The 16,078-nt window shown below is 40.8% G+C and overlaps 3 protein-coding genes across 12 annotated transcripts; 2 read left to right on the forward strand and 1 right to left on the reverse strand.

Annotated features, from left to right (window-relative positions):
* Positions 1-1,471: 1,471 nt before the first annotated feature.
* Positions 1,472-6,078, forward strand: hnrnpd (heterogeneous nuclear ribonucleoprotein D). 9 transcript variants are annotated; one of them, XR_013506786.1, is made up of 9 exons: positions 1,472-1,910; positions 2,313-2,481; positions 2,710-2,871; positions 3,147-3,278; positions 3,407-3,503; positions 3,989-4,208; positions 4,360-4,458; positions 4,798-4,899; positions 5,712-6,078. XR_013506786.1 is itself a non-coding variant. In XM_078286381.1 (8 exons), exons 1-7 carry the CDS (start codon positions 1,744-1,746, stop codon positions 4,425-4,427), a joined length of 951 nt encoding a protein of 316 aa, XP_078142507.1. In that variant the 5' UTR covers positions 1,472-1,743; the 3' UTR covers positions 4,428-4,458; positions 5,712-6,078. The 9 variants fall into 9 exon arrangements, 3 of the variants coding, with proteins under 3 accessions (XP_078142507.1, XP_078142508.1, XP_078142509.1); XR_013506792.1 differs by having other exon boundaries at positions 4,360-4,454; XR_013506744.1 differs by having other exon boundaries at positions 3,989-4,144.
* Positions 6,079-6,123: 45 nt separating this feature from the next.
* LOC139924377 (vesicle-associated membrane protein 8) lies at positions 6,124-8,156 on the reverse strand. Of its 2 annotated transcripts, XM_071915416.2 has the most exons (4): positions 8,001-8,154; positions 7,549-7,661; positions 6,941-7,111; positions 6,124-6,762 (listed from the first exon to the last, which is right to left on the reverse strand). In XM_071915416.2, exons 2-4 carry the CDS (start codon positions 7,549-7,551, stop codon positions 6,625-6,627), a joined length of 312 nt encoding a protein of 103 aa, XP_071771517.1. In that variant the 5' UTR covers positions 7,552-7,661; positions 8,001-8,154; the 3' UTR covers positions 6,124-6,624. The 2 variants fall into 2 exon arrangements, with proteins under 2 accessions (XP_071771517.1, XP_071771516.1); XM_071915415.2 differs by lacking the exon at positions 7,549-7,661 and having other exon boundaries at positions 6,127-6,762; positions 8,001-8,156.
* Positions 8,157-9,205: 1,049 nt separating this feature from the next.
* Positions 9,206-15,900, forward strand: mat2al (methionine adenosyltransferase II, alpha-like). Its single transcript, XM_071915421.2, has 10 exons — positions 9,206-9,232; positions 10,361-10,441; positions 10,761-10,838; positions 12,997-13,119; positions 13,207-13,319; positions 13,848-13,991; positions 14,108-14,326; positions 14,425-14,607; positions 14,797-14,930; positions 15,055-15,900. The coding sequence occupies exons 2-10, from the start codon at positions 10,369-10,371 to the stop codon at positions 15,155-15,157; spliced, it is 1,170 nt and encodes a 389-aa protein (XP_071771522.1). The 5' UTR covers positions 9,206-9,232; positions 10,361-10,368; the 3' UTR covers positions 15,158-15,900.
* The last annotated feature ends 178 nt before the right edge of the window (positions 15,901-16,078 follow it).

A 16,078-nucleotide genomic window follows, 5' to 3' on the forward strand; every position in this document is an offset into this window, starting at 1 on the left:
AATAGATGGGAAGGACATTTTATGAATGATAATTTCATGAATTACGATAACATGACCAGTACTATATTTTCACCATCAAATGTTTCAAGTACGTTGTATTTGTCAGCATGCGCAGCTGTTAAAGTACAATTTTGCAACTATTGCATTTTAATTGAAAACTGACTCTTTCTGAAGCGACGGTCGTAAACGTGAGGCTCCACAAGGAGATGGGACAGGCGAGACATACACAAATATGCGAGAAATTGTACAAAAATATGTGTACGAAACAGGAACTACTGATTTATTATGCTGACAGTGTAACGTTATTCATATGCCCGTGATAAGCATCTTTATATATCATTAGAACCCCGTCCAATTCCCCAAGTGTTATTGTAGGAAGGTTTGGAAGTGGCTTACAGCTCAGGCCTTGCAAATAATTATCACAAAAATCAAGATCTCTTAGATCTCGCCCACATCCCGACTTGGTGGAAGCAGAGCCATATAGAGAGATCTCTCTATATGGCTCTGGGTGGAAGTAACTAATTACACTTAGGCTACTCCAGTTAATGTAAATGAGTAGCTTTTTGTGCACTTGTTTATATAGTTAATGGTATTTCCTAATTAAATAGGGCCTTGCGGAAAGACTGTTTTAGACTAAAAAAAGATTTTTTTGCCAACTCTCACAAAATAGCCTACATTCAAGATGGCTTATAGAAGGATGTCTATTGTTTTTTTTAAGTCCATATTATTAATAATGGCCTAAATAATAAAATTAGTCCATTGCTGTGGCACAGCTGTTCTTAAGCAACTATACAATGGAGAGTCCAGCAGTTTTAAGATAGCAGCAGAGAGTGAAAACGCAGCAAACTTATGTTCAATAGGTCAGCAACACACACAAACTTTGCAGATTAAAATTTTCTCAAATCTATGGCAATAGTCCAACAGTATTCCAATATTCAGAGTATGGAACTAACTTGGTGCAGAGGACATAGGAGGTTAGGGTGCAGAGGATGTAGGTTAGGGTGCAGAGCGGATGTAAGCAAAGGCAATGAGTCCTACATAGTCACCACAAATAAATCTTTGTATGTGGAAACACTGGTGTGTGTATGGGTACCTTCTATAAATCTTTCCCTCTCTCTGTTATCAGTAGGGTTGAGACAGTTGATGTTATCAGCTGTTGATACGGTGGGTACTGTGAGAAGCAATTAATAAAGATTTGTAAGAGGGGCTGCTCACAAAATCAGGTAATAGCTCTCTGTACAAGCTGTTGGGCTGTGGATGATCTCACATGTAATATTGCTGAGATAGCAATTCACTTTGGAGTTGTGTGCTGAATGTCATGAAGCTGTGAAAATGTGCCCCCTCAAAACTTCTGACGCCCCTGCCCGTCCCTGCTGTAGATAATGTAAATCCCCAGTTCACATTATACAGCAGTAGGTGGCGGTAATGAACATATTTTTTTTGCCAACCACCATAAGGTAGAGGGGGAAGAGGAAGAGTGGAAAACGACGGTGACAGCTTTCGCCTCACACACACACACACACACACACTGACAGCAACATTAACATAAAGCCAGACTTCAGACAGCAGTTTGTTTTGGTCTGGCTCTCCGCTGTAACGCCAGAGCTTCAGCTAACGGTTCACGGTACCAAACATCAGTTAGCGTTAACGTTAGCGAGTTAGCTAGCATACATCTGCAGCCAAGTGTCACTGACGTTAGCCTGTGTTTTCGAGCTATTTAGCAACTAGTAAAAAGGCTTAAAAATGTCGGAGGACCTCGAACTCAGCGACGACCCGACCATGATGAAGATGGAGGAGGATGGGGAGGCGAGCAACGACGAGCCGATGCTTGCGACTGCAGACGGAGGCCTAGCAGGAGGGGAGTCCGAGGGATCAAAAATTGATGCCAGCAAAAACGAGGAGGATGAGGGGTGCGGTAGCGACACTTGTCTGCCATTTAAATTTAGGCCTAAACTGTGTTATGTCTATAACAGCAGGCAGTCTCTCCATATAAGTCGTATAATCAGCCGTTGTCTTTAAGATACCACAGCTGTCTTGTAAGCGCCATGATTAACTCCTGTTAAGAGTCTAACGTTAGATCAAATGCTGTTGTTTTTGTGAATTGCAATTAAGGGAAACACAAGGTGGATAATTAATGACATCCACATAGCCAATATCAATACCCCAACACACACACACACCCACACACCCATACACACACCTCTTATATGCTGATATATATACATAAACACTCTTCGTTCTCTTCTTTCTTCCCCCTTGCTTCATCCAGTGGTGTGTATTATAGTTTCTTGACATCTTTGTTTTGTCTACAGGAAGATGTTTGTTGGAGGCCTGAGCTGGGACACGACTAAGAAGGACTTGAAAGATTACTTTTCCAAGTTTGGGGAGGTTGTAGACTGCACATTAAAGCTGGACCCCATGACTGGCCGTTCCAGGGGCTTTGGCTTTGTGCTGTTCAAAGAAGCTGAGAGTGTCGATAAGGTACAGTGAGTATTGTGTGCATATGTACTTTGTAATTTTGATTAACAGTTGCTGTCATTAGGGAAATGTAGGGGAATGAATTCAGTCTTTTTGGGAGGCGGAGTCACAACAATCTAACATCCATCGCAATTGGGCTCAAGTGTCTTAAAACAAGCCGTCATCCATGAGAAGTTGTGAAGAAGCACTTAGAATGATTTTCTGTGTGACCTCCTCATCCTCCTTATGAAGGTTGCCACACAGAAGGAACATAAACTTAATGGGAAAGTCATTGACCCCAAAAAAGCCAAGGCAATGAAGAGCAAGGAACCGGTGAAGAAGATCTTTGTCGGAGGTCTCTCTCCAGACACTCCCGAGGAGAAAATCAGAGAGTACTTTGGTGCCTTCGGAGAGGTAAGTATGTCCTCACACTCCCAGTTTTAGCTACTAGTTGTGTTAGAGCACATTAGGATCATTTATTGTGCATATTTCTGGTGCTGAATGCTTTATTGAGGTTAATGGCGTCCCTGTTGGCACATAATAGCCTATTAAATGCATCCTTTTGCAGATTCTCACTGGTTTCTAGGCTGTTTGTAGTGGGTGAGGGACACAGAGTTTGGTAGCAGATTTCCCACTAATCATGGAAACTGCCTGATTTTACTTAATATGTCCATTGATGTTGTGAACAGGTGGAGTCAATTGAACTTCCCATGGAGAACAAAACAAACAAAAGGAGAGGGTTCTGCTTCATAACCTTCAAAGAGGAGGAACCAGTCAAGATGATCATGGAGAAAAAGTACCACAACATAGGACTGAGCAAGGTACACCCTAAAATCTGTTTTCTTTCAAAATAAAACGGTGTTAAGATGACATACATTATGGTACCGTGCATAATGGATACATCAGGGGTGAAGGGAGATGAATCATCCTAATTTGTTTTCCATTATAGTGTGAAATAAAGGTGGCGATGTCCAAGGAGCAGTACCAGCAGCAGCAGCACTGGGGTGGCCGAGGTGGATACTCCTCCAGGTCTCGAGGAAGAGGCGGTGAGTACAGAATATAACTGTAAAGTGTGAATTCCTCGCATGGTATCTGTACAAAATGGCAAATAATAATCACTATTCATTTTTTTGAATCCCCACTGAACTGTAGATTTCGGAAAGACAAAACTTTGGAGTGGGAGGATCTAGTGTATGACCCGCTGCTGGGACTCTGTATCTCTGCTAGTGGCTTTGACTGCATAGTGATTTATTGAATTGAAGACATTTCTTCCTCTGAGCTTTTGATATAAGGACTAACGTTATTTGATAACTAAGCATGAGTTTGACATGTATTTTAATGCTGAAAAATGTTTGTTTACATTTGTAAAGTTTGTAAACAATGAGGTTTATTTTGAGTTATGATTGAAAGTTATGAAAAGCTTAGATCGCATTTAAAAGTCAAACCCTTCAAAAAAAAATTTAGAACCTAACCCAAATTTAGATGGTTGAAGAAATTCTGGATTGTTTTTTAAAACCCTTTTCAATTGCAGGGCCCAATCAAAATTGGAACCAGGGTTATGGCAACTACTGGAACCAAGGATATGGAAACTATGGAAATTATGGATACAACAATCAAGGATATGGAGGATATGGTGGCTACGATTACTCTGGTTACAACAACTATTATGGATATGGTGACTACAACAGTGAGTAATCCCATCAGTGAAGCACCTCGACAAACCATAATGTGATCTAGCTGCTAACCTTCAAGTGAGGATTCAGTTTCTTGTCTGGTATTCCATTTATTGCCTGCTATTTAAATGTATTTTCTACTGTACTTCTGAAACCTGTTGTGTTGTAATTGGTGTATATCAAATCTGGTGTGGATTTCCTAGAATCTAATGTCGTGCCAAACTTGTAGATCAACCCGGTGGATATGGCAAGTCACCGAGGCGCGGTGGTCACCAAAACAGTTACAAGCCGTATTGATGGGAGGAGCCTACTGTACATGTTCAAGTAGGTATGTAAAAACACCATCTCTTACCGTAAATTAAAAATAAGTAGCTATATTTACTTTGCTGTATGGTAACATTATGTATAATTTTCCTCTTGTAAATTTTTTTTCTCAGCACCCTCAAGTGCTTTACAGTAGTGGTAACATAGAGGCTACAGTGTTGTGGCGATTATTTTAACAGCTGGCCTTCTGCTGCCTCTTTTGCACCTTTTTCTTTAACTGTAAAGTTAACAGGTAAAGTGCTGCTACTACAGTAAATGGATGCCAAAGTTAAGGATGTGCAAGGAAAAAGAAAAGGAAGTATGTTGTCTCCTAACTCTGACATACCTTGTTTGTACCTGCCAGCGGAGCTTCCTTGCAGGCCATGAGCTGACTCCCAGATACTCTCAGGGCCCGCTCAATGCGGACCGGGTACGAGAAGCATACGCTCTCGAATGCTGCCATTTGGTATGGTCTTACAACATCCTGTATCAGCATTTCTAAACTAAACAATATGGGACACGTCCAGCTTTGTCATCTTTCTTTTCATTTTAATTTGTTTTGCAACTGTATGTAATGTAAAAATTAAAATACACACATTTAATTGTCATTTTTTACAGGCCCTTACTCCCCCCACAAGTAATGATTAAACATGAAAAAATAACTTATTTGCTTTTCAAAGGATACGTACAGCATTCTCTGGACTTTCCAGTTCCTTTTAATATATGCATTCCTAATCTTATCTGAAATGCTTGTTTCTTTATTTAGCTCTTGTAGCAGTAATAGCCAGTAGTCCATGAGCTAAAACCTGGTTTGTACTTGGACCCTACTGTGTTGAAAAAGTGCATTATTATTTGTACATGTATTGTTCTGTTTTCTGTTACTGACAGCGATGGGAAAGACTCCTCTTTTTAAACCTTGTTAATTTTCCTCTAACAAATTTTCTTCTTAACCTTTGTAAAACATGAAGAATCAGAGTATCACTACATCTCCAGAAATTTGCATGTAATGCTTTCTTTAATGTGTATTTTTGACCAATTGAAGGCTTCTTTCATTTAGTATTTTGGCTTTGACTTCTTCAATTTATTGCACTTCAGGATTTCTAGCTTATGGACTAACTTATGTTTTTTTATTCTAAAAAGAATTGTTCTCAGTTTTTGTTGTTTTTACATTGGACATAAAACACACAGGGGATTCCTATGGTTTATTTGTGGATTAGGCCTAACAGTTCGTTGTTCACCAATGGTTGATTTTCTTTTCTTTTTTCTTGTTTTTTCTAGGCTTCAAAGCGATGGAAGACTGCTGTCCTCTGATGGAGCATTGGCCGGAGAGACGATGGTATCCAGGCAAAGATCACAAGCTGATTGTAAGATGATAATGAAGAGTACTCTGATCTACATTTCCTCTCTATTTCGCATTGTATTTGTTGTATCTGTCGAAGCTTTCAGATTTTGATGTTTTGCGTTTACTTAGAATACTGCAAAGTTTCAGCAGTTTGAGCTTATAAATTACTTATTCCCTTTTTTAAATTTTGTGTCAAATGTGAATCAAACGCTATTTGTGAATTGCCTCATCTAATACTTAAATCAAAATTGTGTTGGATTAGCTGAACAGATCACAAAATTTATACAATATTGTGGTAGCAAAGATACAAGATTGGTTGTTACATTATCATTCATCCTTTATCACTCAAATAATACATATGTTGTTACAGAGTTTGACAGTCATTATAAACATATATATATATACAATGGAATGGATAACAAAGAAATGTGATACAATAAAAATGACAAAAACGCTTTTGATTTGTGATCCTTTTTGAAATATGAATATTTGAGTGGTAATTGCGTCATGTGTGACTGTTGGAGTGTAAGGAAGTATTTCGGCTTCTGAAGTGATGCCAACTTTTTAACAATTTAAGTTCTGCAGCTCTGAATTTTATCTTTACAGCATTAGACGTCATTGTCGAGTCAGCTACCTGAGATAATAACATTAAGTTGCCTTTTGAATTTTACATAAATATTTTGATCTTGAAATGGTGTAAAACATCTTATTGTACAAGCTGAAATGATTAGAAATTCACTTAAGACAGTGATTAAATCACAAAATGCCTGTTAAGGGAAATTGGCTGTTGGTGAGCTTTTTCCCATCTTTATAGCCTTCAATCCTGAAGCAGTTGACCTTTAGTGTGATTTAGATAACCTTGGTAGCAAAGAGGATAATGAGGATAACGATGATCAGCACAATCACGCCAATTATGATCATCATTTTAATGTTTTTCCACCAGTATTTCCTGGCAACCCGTGTGGATGTTCTTTGGAAGGAGTCAGCCTGAAAAGAAACCAAAGCATAATAGTTACTTGAAACCTGGTGACACCCAATAATTGTTCTAACTACCTTGTGGCTTCCAGGGAGCCAGATAGGAAGTTTTCAGGTGACAAGCTGATTCTCTAAACAACATGGTGACAGGGTAGGGAACCCAACGCGTTCACTCTTACTAAATACTTACAGTTGCCTGCAGGTCATCTGTCTTGTCAATCAAATCATCTAATCTGTCTCCCCTCTCCAGCACTTTGTTGATGTTGTCTTTCAGAATAACTTTCACCTCATTGACCTGGCCTTGCACCTGGTCAAGCTTATTGGAAGAGTCAGCCACAGGTGGCTGAGAAGTTGAGTCAGCCTATGAAAAATAGGGGAAAAGGAGAAGGCAGAAAACTCAGTTTTAGGTGGTAAAAACAAGCCATTGGTCCCAATAACTAACGCTGACACCACACGAGCCGGATGTGGGGGCAACAGCCTCTGTGCCGGCACTTTCTCCATTACAGTAGAAGAACTCACTTCCTGCAATTGTGTTGTAGGGAACTGCGCTATCAGATGTGAGTGAATTTACCGAGGCCTACATGATAGTCACATGTAAACCACAAGCTCTGCGGTTACCTGTTTGCCTTGGTTAACCAATAATGTAATATTTATAGGCTTACTGTCACAATCCTAATTTCTGCCACAATAGAGATTATTCTTAGATAGTACAATGATGAAAAACAAATCTTCGGTGACTTGCAAAAAGACAACCATCTAAACGTTAACTTCCCTCCATAACAAAAGTACATCACTCACCATGGTAGTTAATGTTTATCACAACCAACGGAACAAAAAACAAAATCTTTACAGAGTTGTGTTATCCAGTCCTGCCAGCATAGTAAACAAATGCAGAAAAGTGCTCCTGGTGACTGTATGAGTCATACAGTAAGAGCAGACCTAATGTCTACTTAAGGTTGCACCCCTCTTGTGTTACATATTAACTACCTGCTGTTTCAATGAAAGTCTGTCATTGGCTTAACATGAGCCAGACCTCATCACTACAAAGAACTAGAATTAGTAGGAAGGACGTGCAGTGGCTCCATTTCCTGCTTTTTCATGAGCTTTTCTGCCCACGTATGTCAGACGAGTCAATTCTATACCTAAAAACCACCCGAGTGGACTGCTAGTTCAGTCATAAAAGAAGAAAAAACACTGCTCTTACTGACAATATCTGCTCTATTAGCCCCAGTTCTATGAATTTTACATACCATCAGCCCTCCTAGCACGGGATGCAGGTCAGCACTCAACTGATACGTCTGGGCAAAGGCCACTGAGAGCTGTTTGCAAAGGAGCTGGACGGCAATAAAAAGCTGAAGTCACTTGCTTGCTCCACTTGATTTCCATGTCCTGTGTTGTGCAGTCTGTGCGTTCAGTTAGCAGTGTGACAACCAGGAAGGGAGGTGGTTCCTGTATGCAAATACACTTCATCCATGTTGTTTTTAAACGAGAGTAGAGCTTACCGTGTGTGGAAGCTTTGTTGTTAGGTTCTTAATTACTTACAAAAAATGAAGTGATGTACATGAACCGTAGCTCCCAAGAAGAAACATGAAAAAGAGCATGACACACCACGTTCTCTTTCTCTTATCATATTAATCTAGCCGTATTCCTGTGGACAAACCCTAGAATTCATTTATAATCTGACTGTTGTAACAAAACTTACAGGCCTTCCTGGACTCAAAACCAAGCTCTGTGATGCTGACATGCAGTTCCATCTTCTACCAGAGTGGGGTATCTGAAACTGATAGTTGAAGCATTTTTCAACCTGTAACCTGTAGGCTTGCAATGGAAGGAAAATTCAATACAGCGATCCAACTGGAAAAGGTTTAAGTAAACACAATGACATCTTCTAAAATTATAGATGTATAGATACACATACACACACAGTACAGTGCAATTTGTTAATAGTTCCCATATTCATGAGATAAAATGCAGCCATACCTTCCCTGGTTACTACTACTCTAGTTGGCTTGTTATTCATGGCACTATTAAGTGTATTTTCGTCCCTAATATAATGGGAATCATTGTCAGAAGCAATATGGTTTGTCTCTGTGTCTGCAGTGTGACACCGGGAATGAGTGTTTCCCACTGATTTCCCCTGATTACCTGACGACTATTATGCTGGAAAGATGGAGCGATGACAAAGTCTGTGAAGTGAATGGGAGGAAAGTTGTAGAGACACCAGTATGGACTAGGAAAGTTAAGAATACTTTTAACTGTGTGCTGTATTTTAAGGTTTATGAGTTGATAGGTTTAAAGTCTCCCATTCAGCGACACTATAGAGAATCTTGACTTTATTGTGTGTGTGTGTGTGTGTGTGTGTGTGTGTGTGTGTGCGTGCATATGGATTTGTTTTGCTTACAGTGTATCCCAATGCATCAGCCCTGCAGAGGAGAGAAAAGCAGAGAGCAAGGAGGGGAGGAAGAGGAATAGCAGTCTGTAGGTGGTAGTATTAGTAGTACTAGTGGTAATAGAGAAATAATAGTGTATTTATCGTTTATCAAGACAAAATACTGGACTCATGGCAGTTCTGCAGAGCCTAAACACACTAAGTTCAGGATATGCTGCTCTGACAAAAAAGGATGTGGGCGTTACAGTCATACAGTTGAACAGTGGGAGGAGCTGCACTTTGCTGAATGCTTGCCAAATACTCAAGGGCAGCAACTGATTACATAATATTTGAGGAGCTATATAGTTACAAAAACATAAGGGCAGTATTGCCATGCTGACTGTGCTTTATAGGATTAATCATGATTGCAACATGTCTTTGTCCAGTCAAACTGCTTGACTTCTATACAGCTGCTGCCAGTATTAAACTGAGGCATTACAAGAACAATGAGTGCATGATCATTTTTATAATCAGAACATAAGCACAATGTGCCAAAAATGTGTGTGTGTGTGTGTGTGTGTTTGGGGGTGGGGTGGGGGTGGTAGTAAACATTTTATGTAGCTGCAGTTTGGTCAATAATATTCGATTTAATGCACTTTTCTAATGTCTGTTGGTGGTTATATTGTAAGAAAAGTTTATTTCCTCTGTTGACGGGTTTATAATCTTCCTGCAATTCAGATAAAGTGGTATCAAACCTGAACAACAGACAAAAGATTTCACCCCGATGTTTTGTTTATGCTGTGTAATGAACAACAGCGACACCTTCAGGCCGTCCGGGGTAACGGCTGCAGGGATTTTGAACATGTCCCAGGCGCAGCGGACACGTTTACAGCACACTGCGCAGTCGGAAATAAAAGCAAAGCCATTCACGGAAAATCCACCGGATATGATGAAGTAAAGGATTAAAGTCGCTGCTGATGTAGAGTAAGACATTTGCCACGACTCTAAGGTGACTGGCGAAAAGGTATTTGTCCTCAAAGTAGGGGTCGAGCATCCAAAATAGAATTTACTGCCGTGCCATAAACTCATTTATGGCTTCTCGCGAGAAGGGTTCAACGATCAGGGTTAATTATTGTTTGACCACTCTCAGTCGGCGACGATCAATGCATTTACTCGTAGTGTGCTTGGTGAAAAACAGCGTGCTCTGACTCGACATCCACTTCACTAAGCTTTCTGCAACAGAGCTGAACATGAACCCGGGCGGGAGCTGCAGCGGGAAGACTTTCCTCTTCACGTCTGAATCAGTGGGACAAGGACACTCTGGTATCGTATTCACATGTTCGACTGTCATTATATGTTTGTCCCGTTTACCGAGTGTGCTGCCCGGGCCTGTCCGCGTACACACACTGATCGCTGATCCTGGATAGATACACCACATCCCTCCTACTGTATACTCTCTTCGACTCTTATGGTTAAAGTTACATTCAGTTCTACTCTACTCTACTCTATTCTACATTTCCCCAATAATCTCTGCAATCAAGGACTTTTTACTGTATAAAGCAGCCTATATGTCCCTTTCCCCAAGCTTATTACGTTCTGTCAGCGGCTGCATGAGTTTTCATCTCAGGTTTTGTGTTCACAGATAAAATGTGTGATCAAATCAGTGATGCGGTTCTCGATGCATACCTGACTCAAGACCCTGACTCTAAAGTGGCCTGTGGTAAGTATTGCATTTTTATGACATGGTCATATCATCATATAATTAAGTGGGAACATCAATTCAATGTGCTTTATTGGCATGACAGTTTACAAACAATATTGCCAAAGCATGTAACCAGAAGTTAATCATCAATTAACCAACATTTCAGAAAATTAATCCCACCCCCTCCCAGTGTGTGTGTGTGTGTGTGTGTGTGTGTGTGTGTGTGTTTTGCTGTGTCTCCACTGTCCACTGGCTATCAGTGTTTCTGTGTTTATGTAACTCACGGGAAGAATTCCTAGATGTGTCTCCACTCTTGCAGCTGTTCTCTCCCCACTTGTAGAGGCATACCAAAAAAAAATCTTCTCAGATGGGGGTCGATGGGATATGAGGTTCTGTCTGGGGGTCCTTGAGAAGCCCTGGTCTGGCAGTGGTAGAGATGGACAGATTTCAGAGGGCGAACCCTTCTGTCTTGTGGTCACTATTGTTCATCTATTAAGTAAAGGGCAGGCAGACTCGAGTCACTTCTTCCTCGTTAATTTCCTCCTCCTTCCTCCTTCATTTCGGGTTATTGCATTATGTCCATGATTTCTGAGAGGATTTTGATGGTGAAGAGAGGAATGAAGTGGGGGATCAATGCTCTGTCCTCCCTCAGAAACTACTCTCAAGGTTCCCTTAAGCAAGGCACTCAACACCCAGCTGCTTCTGTGGAGTTGCTCAGTGGCCAATGATAAAAAAAACGGCTGTACTTTGCAGCTCCAAGGACTAACTGTGTAACTGTGCAAAAGTGCACCAGAGATTGCTTGGCCTTTAAAGGCATTATCATGAAGAAGCTGAATGGCTTCAATGCCAGTAGCTCACTTAATTCAAAGTTTTCTATTGACTCACTGTGTTCCTGTCTGTCGTCTGTCTTTGGTCGTTTGGTTCGCTTTGTTCATTTGATACTTTCCTTGACTCCGCCTGTCTTCTGTTTTCTTCGGCTCCCTACAAATAAACAGCTAATGAGGATGATCAAAGCAGACATTTCAGTTAAAGTTGCATGTCGTGTTACTGCTTTATTGATCATTGTTGGAATGATTACATTTAAAGCCAAATTGATCATTAGACCCCCATTTGACCTGAAGCTAGACAAAATTGAAGATATTACCGAACACTCGCCCCACCTCATTTGGTTTGTGTACTCAGCTCTCCTGCCTTTTCTCTCTCCGCAAGCACCCATCTGTCTCTGAAGCAGTCTGAAGCAGTTTATCAGTCCATTAACCCATAGAGTTACTCTGAAATACAGGAGGTTAACAAGGGAAAGGGAGGAGCGCAGTGGGAGACTATCTTTAGGTAGAGAGAAATCAATCTGCCTGCAAGTCTTAAACAGTCTGTGCAGTTGACAGAGAAACACATCACACACACACTGCTGATCTCCAGTTCACTAGTTTGCATTCAGCGTGCGTTGAATCTTTTCCTAAATGTAATAGTCAAAAAAGCAAAGTGGGTGCTCCAGTTTATTTCCTGTACTGGGTCTAGGAACAACGGTCTCCCAAACTCCGAAACCAGAGTGTTAATACTCTGACCTGTTGGTATAAAGTCTGAAACCTCTCCATAAACTCTGATAAGAAGGCTGATTTTGTTGAATGTTTGCGTTTTAACACTAAAATTCAGTTCACTCACATAATAAAAACACATAATAAAATACACAACAAAAACAATATCCATAACAGATCACTGCAACATGTACAATATGGACAAACATCAATTAATAAGCACAGACATGGAGTCAGTAGCTTGGAATAGTGCAATAAAAAGCCACTCATTGCAAAATACAGGCAAAAGATGCTTTATGGTTTCATGTCCAAATTAACTGATAGAATTGCAGTGGAGATAAATTAATTCCTGGTTCTTTTACTAGTTAGTATTAGTTTTATGGTTTCTGGTTTATGGTTCATACACACAAATATTGACTTGACTGTTCTAGACAACATGAATAATAGACAGGAAATTACAAATCATATCTTGTTTGTCTAAAGGGGAACAACACTAAACTATTTAGTGTTGTTCCCCTTTAGACAAACAAGATTATAGATCATTTCCCAAATATAATTATGTAATGCATCCGGCAAAAAAGGCTGGCTTCTACCTGGTATTGAAACACTGACTCATATTCATAAGACGTGATGTTTTGCAACAGAATGCGTGGCGAAGACAGGCATGATCCTGCTGTGTGGAGAAGTGACATCTAAGGCCAAAGTGGATCTTCAGTCAGTCGTGCGGGACACCGTCAAGAACATCGGGTATGATGACTCTTCCAAAGGTACGGTGGGATTTCTTGTGATTCTTGTTAATAATGGCACATATACACTGACAGAGGATGCTGATGTCGGCCTGGCTGTTTCTGCAGGTTTTGACTATAAGACCTGCAATGTCCTGATAGCGCTGGAGCCACAGTGTGAAGAGATAACAGAGTGTGTGTTTGAAGGCCGGGATCAGGAGGACATCGGTGCCGGGGACCAGGTCCAGTTCACCATCTTTAATTCTTATTCAGTCTACCTTTACTTTTACCTCTATTGTTTTGTTTTACGGACTGAGAATGGTTGTAGAAAGTCACTTTGGGGAAACAAGCCTGCCTGTGTTAAGGGAATGTTGCACTAGGGGCGGGAATCACCAAAAAGCTCCTAAAAGGACTTCATCATAATATTACAGCCATTATACAATAATATTGTGATCCATTGCAATGTGATATTTCAAAGCTGAACTAATACATCATTTGGAAATAAAACGTCAAAAGTGAAAAAAACATTGAGTTATTAGATGATATTCTCAGGCTCTCTCTCAATGGTCATTTTTACCATTTTCCAGAAAATGTAATTATAATGTCTTCCATTTAAGCATGGAATTTGAATTTACAAAAATAACAAATAATAACAATAATAATAATAATAATAATACTTTGAGCATCAACGTATCTCCAGTACCTTTGACATGACTTCATTTGATCAGAGGACCTCACTTCCATCTTTAACAGGCTTCTTGCCTCTTCAGGGTTTGATGTTTGGCTATGCCACAGATGAGACTGAGGAGTCTATGCCCTTAACCATCCTTTTGGCTCATAAACTCAACTACAGGATGAAGGAGCTGTCGCGCAACGGAGAGTGTCCGTGGATACGACCAGACTCCAAAACACAGGTGAGCCACTTTAGAATATGAAGTGGGGGGTTAAAAGATGAAATTTGCCACGCTGTTAGCTTCATAGGGCATGGGACAGAGGGTTTAGTTTCAGTTCACTGTCTCCTTTCCTGCAGGTCACAGTGGAGTATAGAGACAACATGGGCGCCATGGAGCCAGTGCGTGTTCACACTGTCGTCATCTCGGTGCAGCACAGCCCCGACATCACCCTGCAGGAGATACGACACAACCTGATGGAGAAAGTGGTCAAGGTTGTCATTCCTGCCAAGTACTTGGACGACAAGACCATCTACCATCTGCTGCCTAGTGGGAAATTCCTTCTGGGTGGCCCACAGGTCAGTGAGGGCCGGGGTGAAGAACGACACTTCTGTTACAGTGTGTGTGTGTGTGTGTGTGTGTGCATGAGTTCACTCACATGTCTTTCTATCATCAGGGAGATGCGGGACTCACAGGACGCAAAATCATAGTGGACACCTACGGAGGCTGGGGAGGCCACGGAGGAGGGGCGTTCTCCGGGAAAGACTACTCCAAAGTGGATCGATCCGGGGCCTATGCAGCGCGCTGGGTGGCAAAGTCCTTGGTTAAAGCCAAACTATGCAGGAGAGCGCTGGTGCAGGTGAGGAGGTGCAGAGCTTAATGCTGTTCAGCTACACTGCAGCGGGGTGATGGAAGGGCCCAAAGCCCACTGTAAGAAACAGGAAACTCCCCCAATACGCCTCTTTACTGTATGTCAACAGAACTATGTGATCAGGTATTGATTAGTAATGACTGGGGGGTTTGGTGTCTCGTCCGTCACGCCCCACAGATCTCCTATGCTATCGGCGTGAGCCACCCACTCTCCATCTCGGTGTTTCACTACGGCACGTCGACCAGGGATGAAGACGACCTGCTGCAAATAGTGCAGAAAAACTTCGACTTGAGACCGGGAGTCATTGTGAAGTACGTGCAGGTTTTCATAGCATTTTAGCTGCAAAAGGGTTACATGAAACCTTGGTTTTGTGAACAGTCTTTTGATGAAACTGCAAAGTATAACAGTATGATCTTGAATGCATTTCTTTTACAGAGAACTGGGTTTGAAGAGGCCAATTTACCAGGCCACCGCCTGCTACGGTCACTTTGGCAGGGAGGAGTTTCCCTGGGAGAAGCCGAAGAACCTGGTGTTTTGAGTTTGGGGTTAAAACTCATTCCAGTTATTTCTTAATTTCTCTTTCTTAATCACAACCGTCAAATCAAGAGTCCTCTTGGAGCAACAAAATTTATTTTCTTAAAACTGTATGCATGAAAAAATGAATGCTTTTTCTATAGCAGATCTAATTTGTAACCGTAATGTGTAAGTTGATGATTACTGAAATGACTTGGCTGGTTGAGGAATGACTTTTGAATACTGTCTTTTCTATTTTTGTGACTGGGATTGGGCTGATGCATCATATACTGTAATGGAATGTTATTGTTAAAAAGTATGATAATGACATTGTGGCCAGCTTCACGGAACTCCCCGCATTCTCTCCTCTCCCACATTGTGAACTACTTCCGATTGCGCAACGCAAGACCCGCCTTAATGGGATGACTGACAGGTGGACGCCTGTGACTTAATGCAGTCCTCTCAAAATACATTTGCAATTGCATTTTGCCAGGGAGTCAGCGCAGTGGCGAGTGTATTAAATGGCAAAGACAGGAGGCGCTGTTTCGCTTTTTACATTTGGATAACCATTTACCATTTTGCCACCTTTACAGCATAATATTGTCTTTGATAATGAAATGTAAAACACCCTATTAGAGAGTGCAAAACCATATAAGGTAAATGACATATCAATTATAATTTTGACACCATTATTGCATAATCACATGAAACATATCTATGCAGTTCGGGAAATACATTTTAATTTTCTAATTTGCATCATCATTTGAATAAAGCTAAAAAATAAAGCGTGCAAATCTCTGTTTAAATGAAATGTCAATACTAGTATAGGAATTGTCAAATGCAAATTACATTATTAAATGTGAATTTGAATTTTGAGCCAAAAACTGCACATAGTGGCAGATTTAAATTCAAATGTAGGATTACATGGCCATTTTACATATTACAT

This window comes from Centroberyx gerrardi, chromosome 2, assembly GCF_048128805.1.
Source record: "Centroberyx gerrardi isolate f3 chromosome 2, fCenGer3.hap1.cur.20231027, whole genome shotgun sequence".
In the NCBI taxonomy this organism is placed as follows: Eukaryota; Metazoa; Chordata; class Actinopteri; order Beryciformes; family Berycidae; genus Centroberyx; species Centroberyx gerrardi.

Excerpts from the sequence above, each read along its gene's own strand:
- hnrnpd (XM_078286381.1), top strand. The coding sequence starts at position 1,744 with ATGTCGGAGGACCTCGAACTCAGCGACGACCCGACCATGATGAAGATG. Across the intron at positions 1,911-2,312 it reads AAAAACGAGGAGGATGAGGG|GAAGATGTTTGTTGGAGGCC; the intron begins GTGCGGTAGCGA and ends TTTTGTCTACAG. Across the intron at positions 3,279-3,406 it reads ACAACATAGGACTGAGCAAG|TGTGAAATAAAGGTGGCGAT; the intron begins GTACACCCTAAA and ends TTTCCATTATAG.
- LOC139924377 (XM_071915416.2), bottom strand. Across the intron at positions 6,763-6,940 it reads CAGATGACCTGCAGGCAACT|GCTGACTCCTTCCAAAGAAC; the intron begins GTAAGTATTTAG and ends GTTTCTTTTCAG.
- mat2al (XM_071915421.2), top strand. The coding sequence starts at position 10,369 with ATGAACCCGGGCGGGAGCTGCAGCGGGAAGACTTTCCTCTTCACGTCT. Across the intron at positions 10,442-10,760 it reads AGTGGGACAAGGACACTCTG|ATAAAATGTGTGATCAAATC; the intron begins GTATCGTATTCA and ends TTGTGTTCACAG. Across the intron at positions 13,120-13,206 it reads GTATGATGACTCTTCCAAAG|GTTTTGACTATAAGACCTGC; the intron begins GTACGGTGGGAT and ends CTGTTTCTGCAG.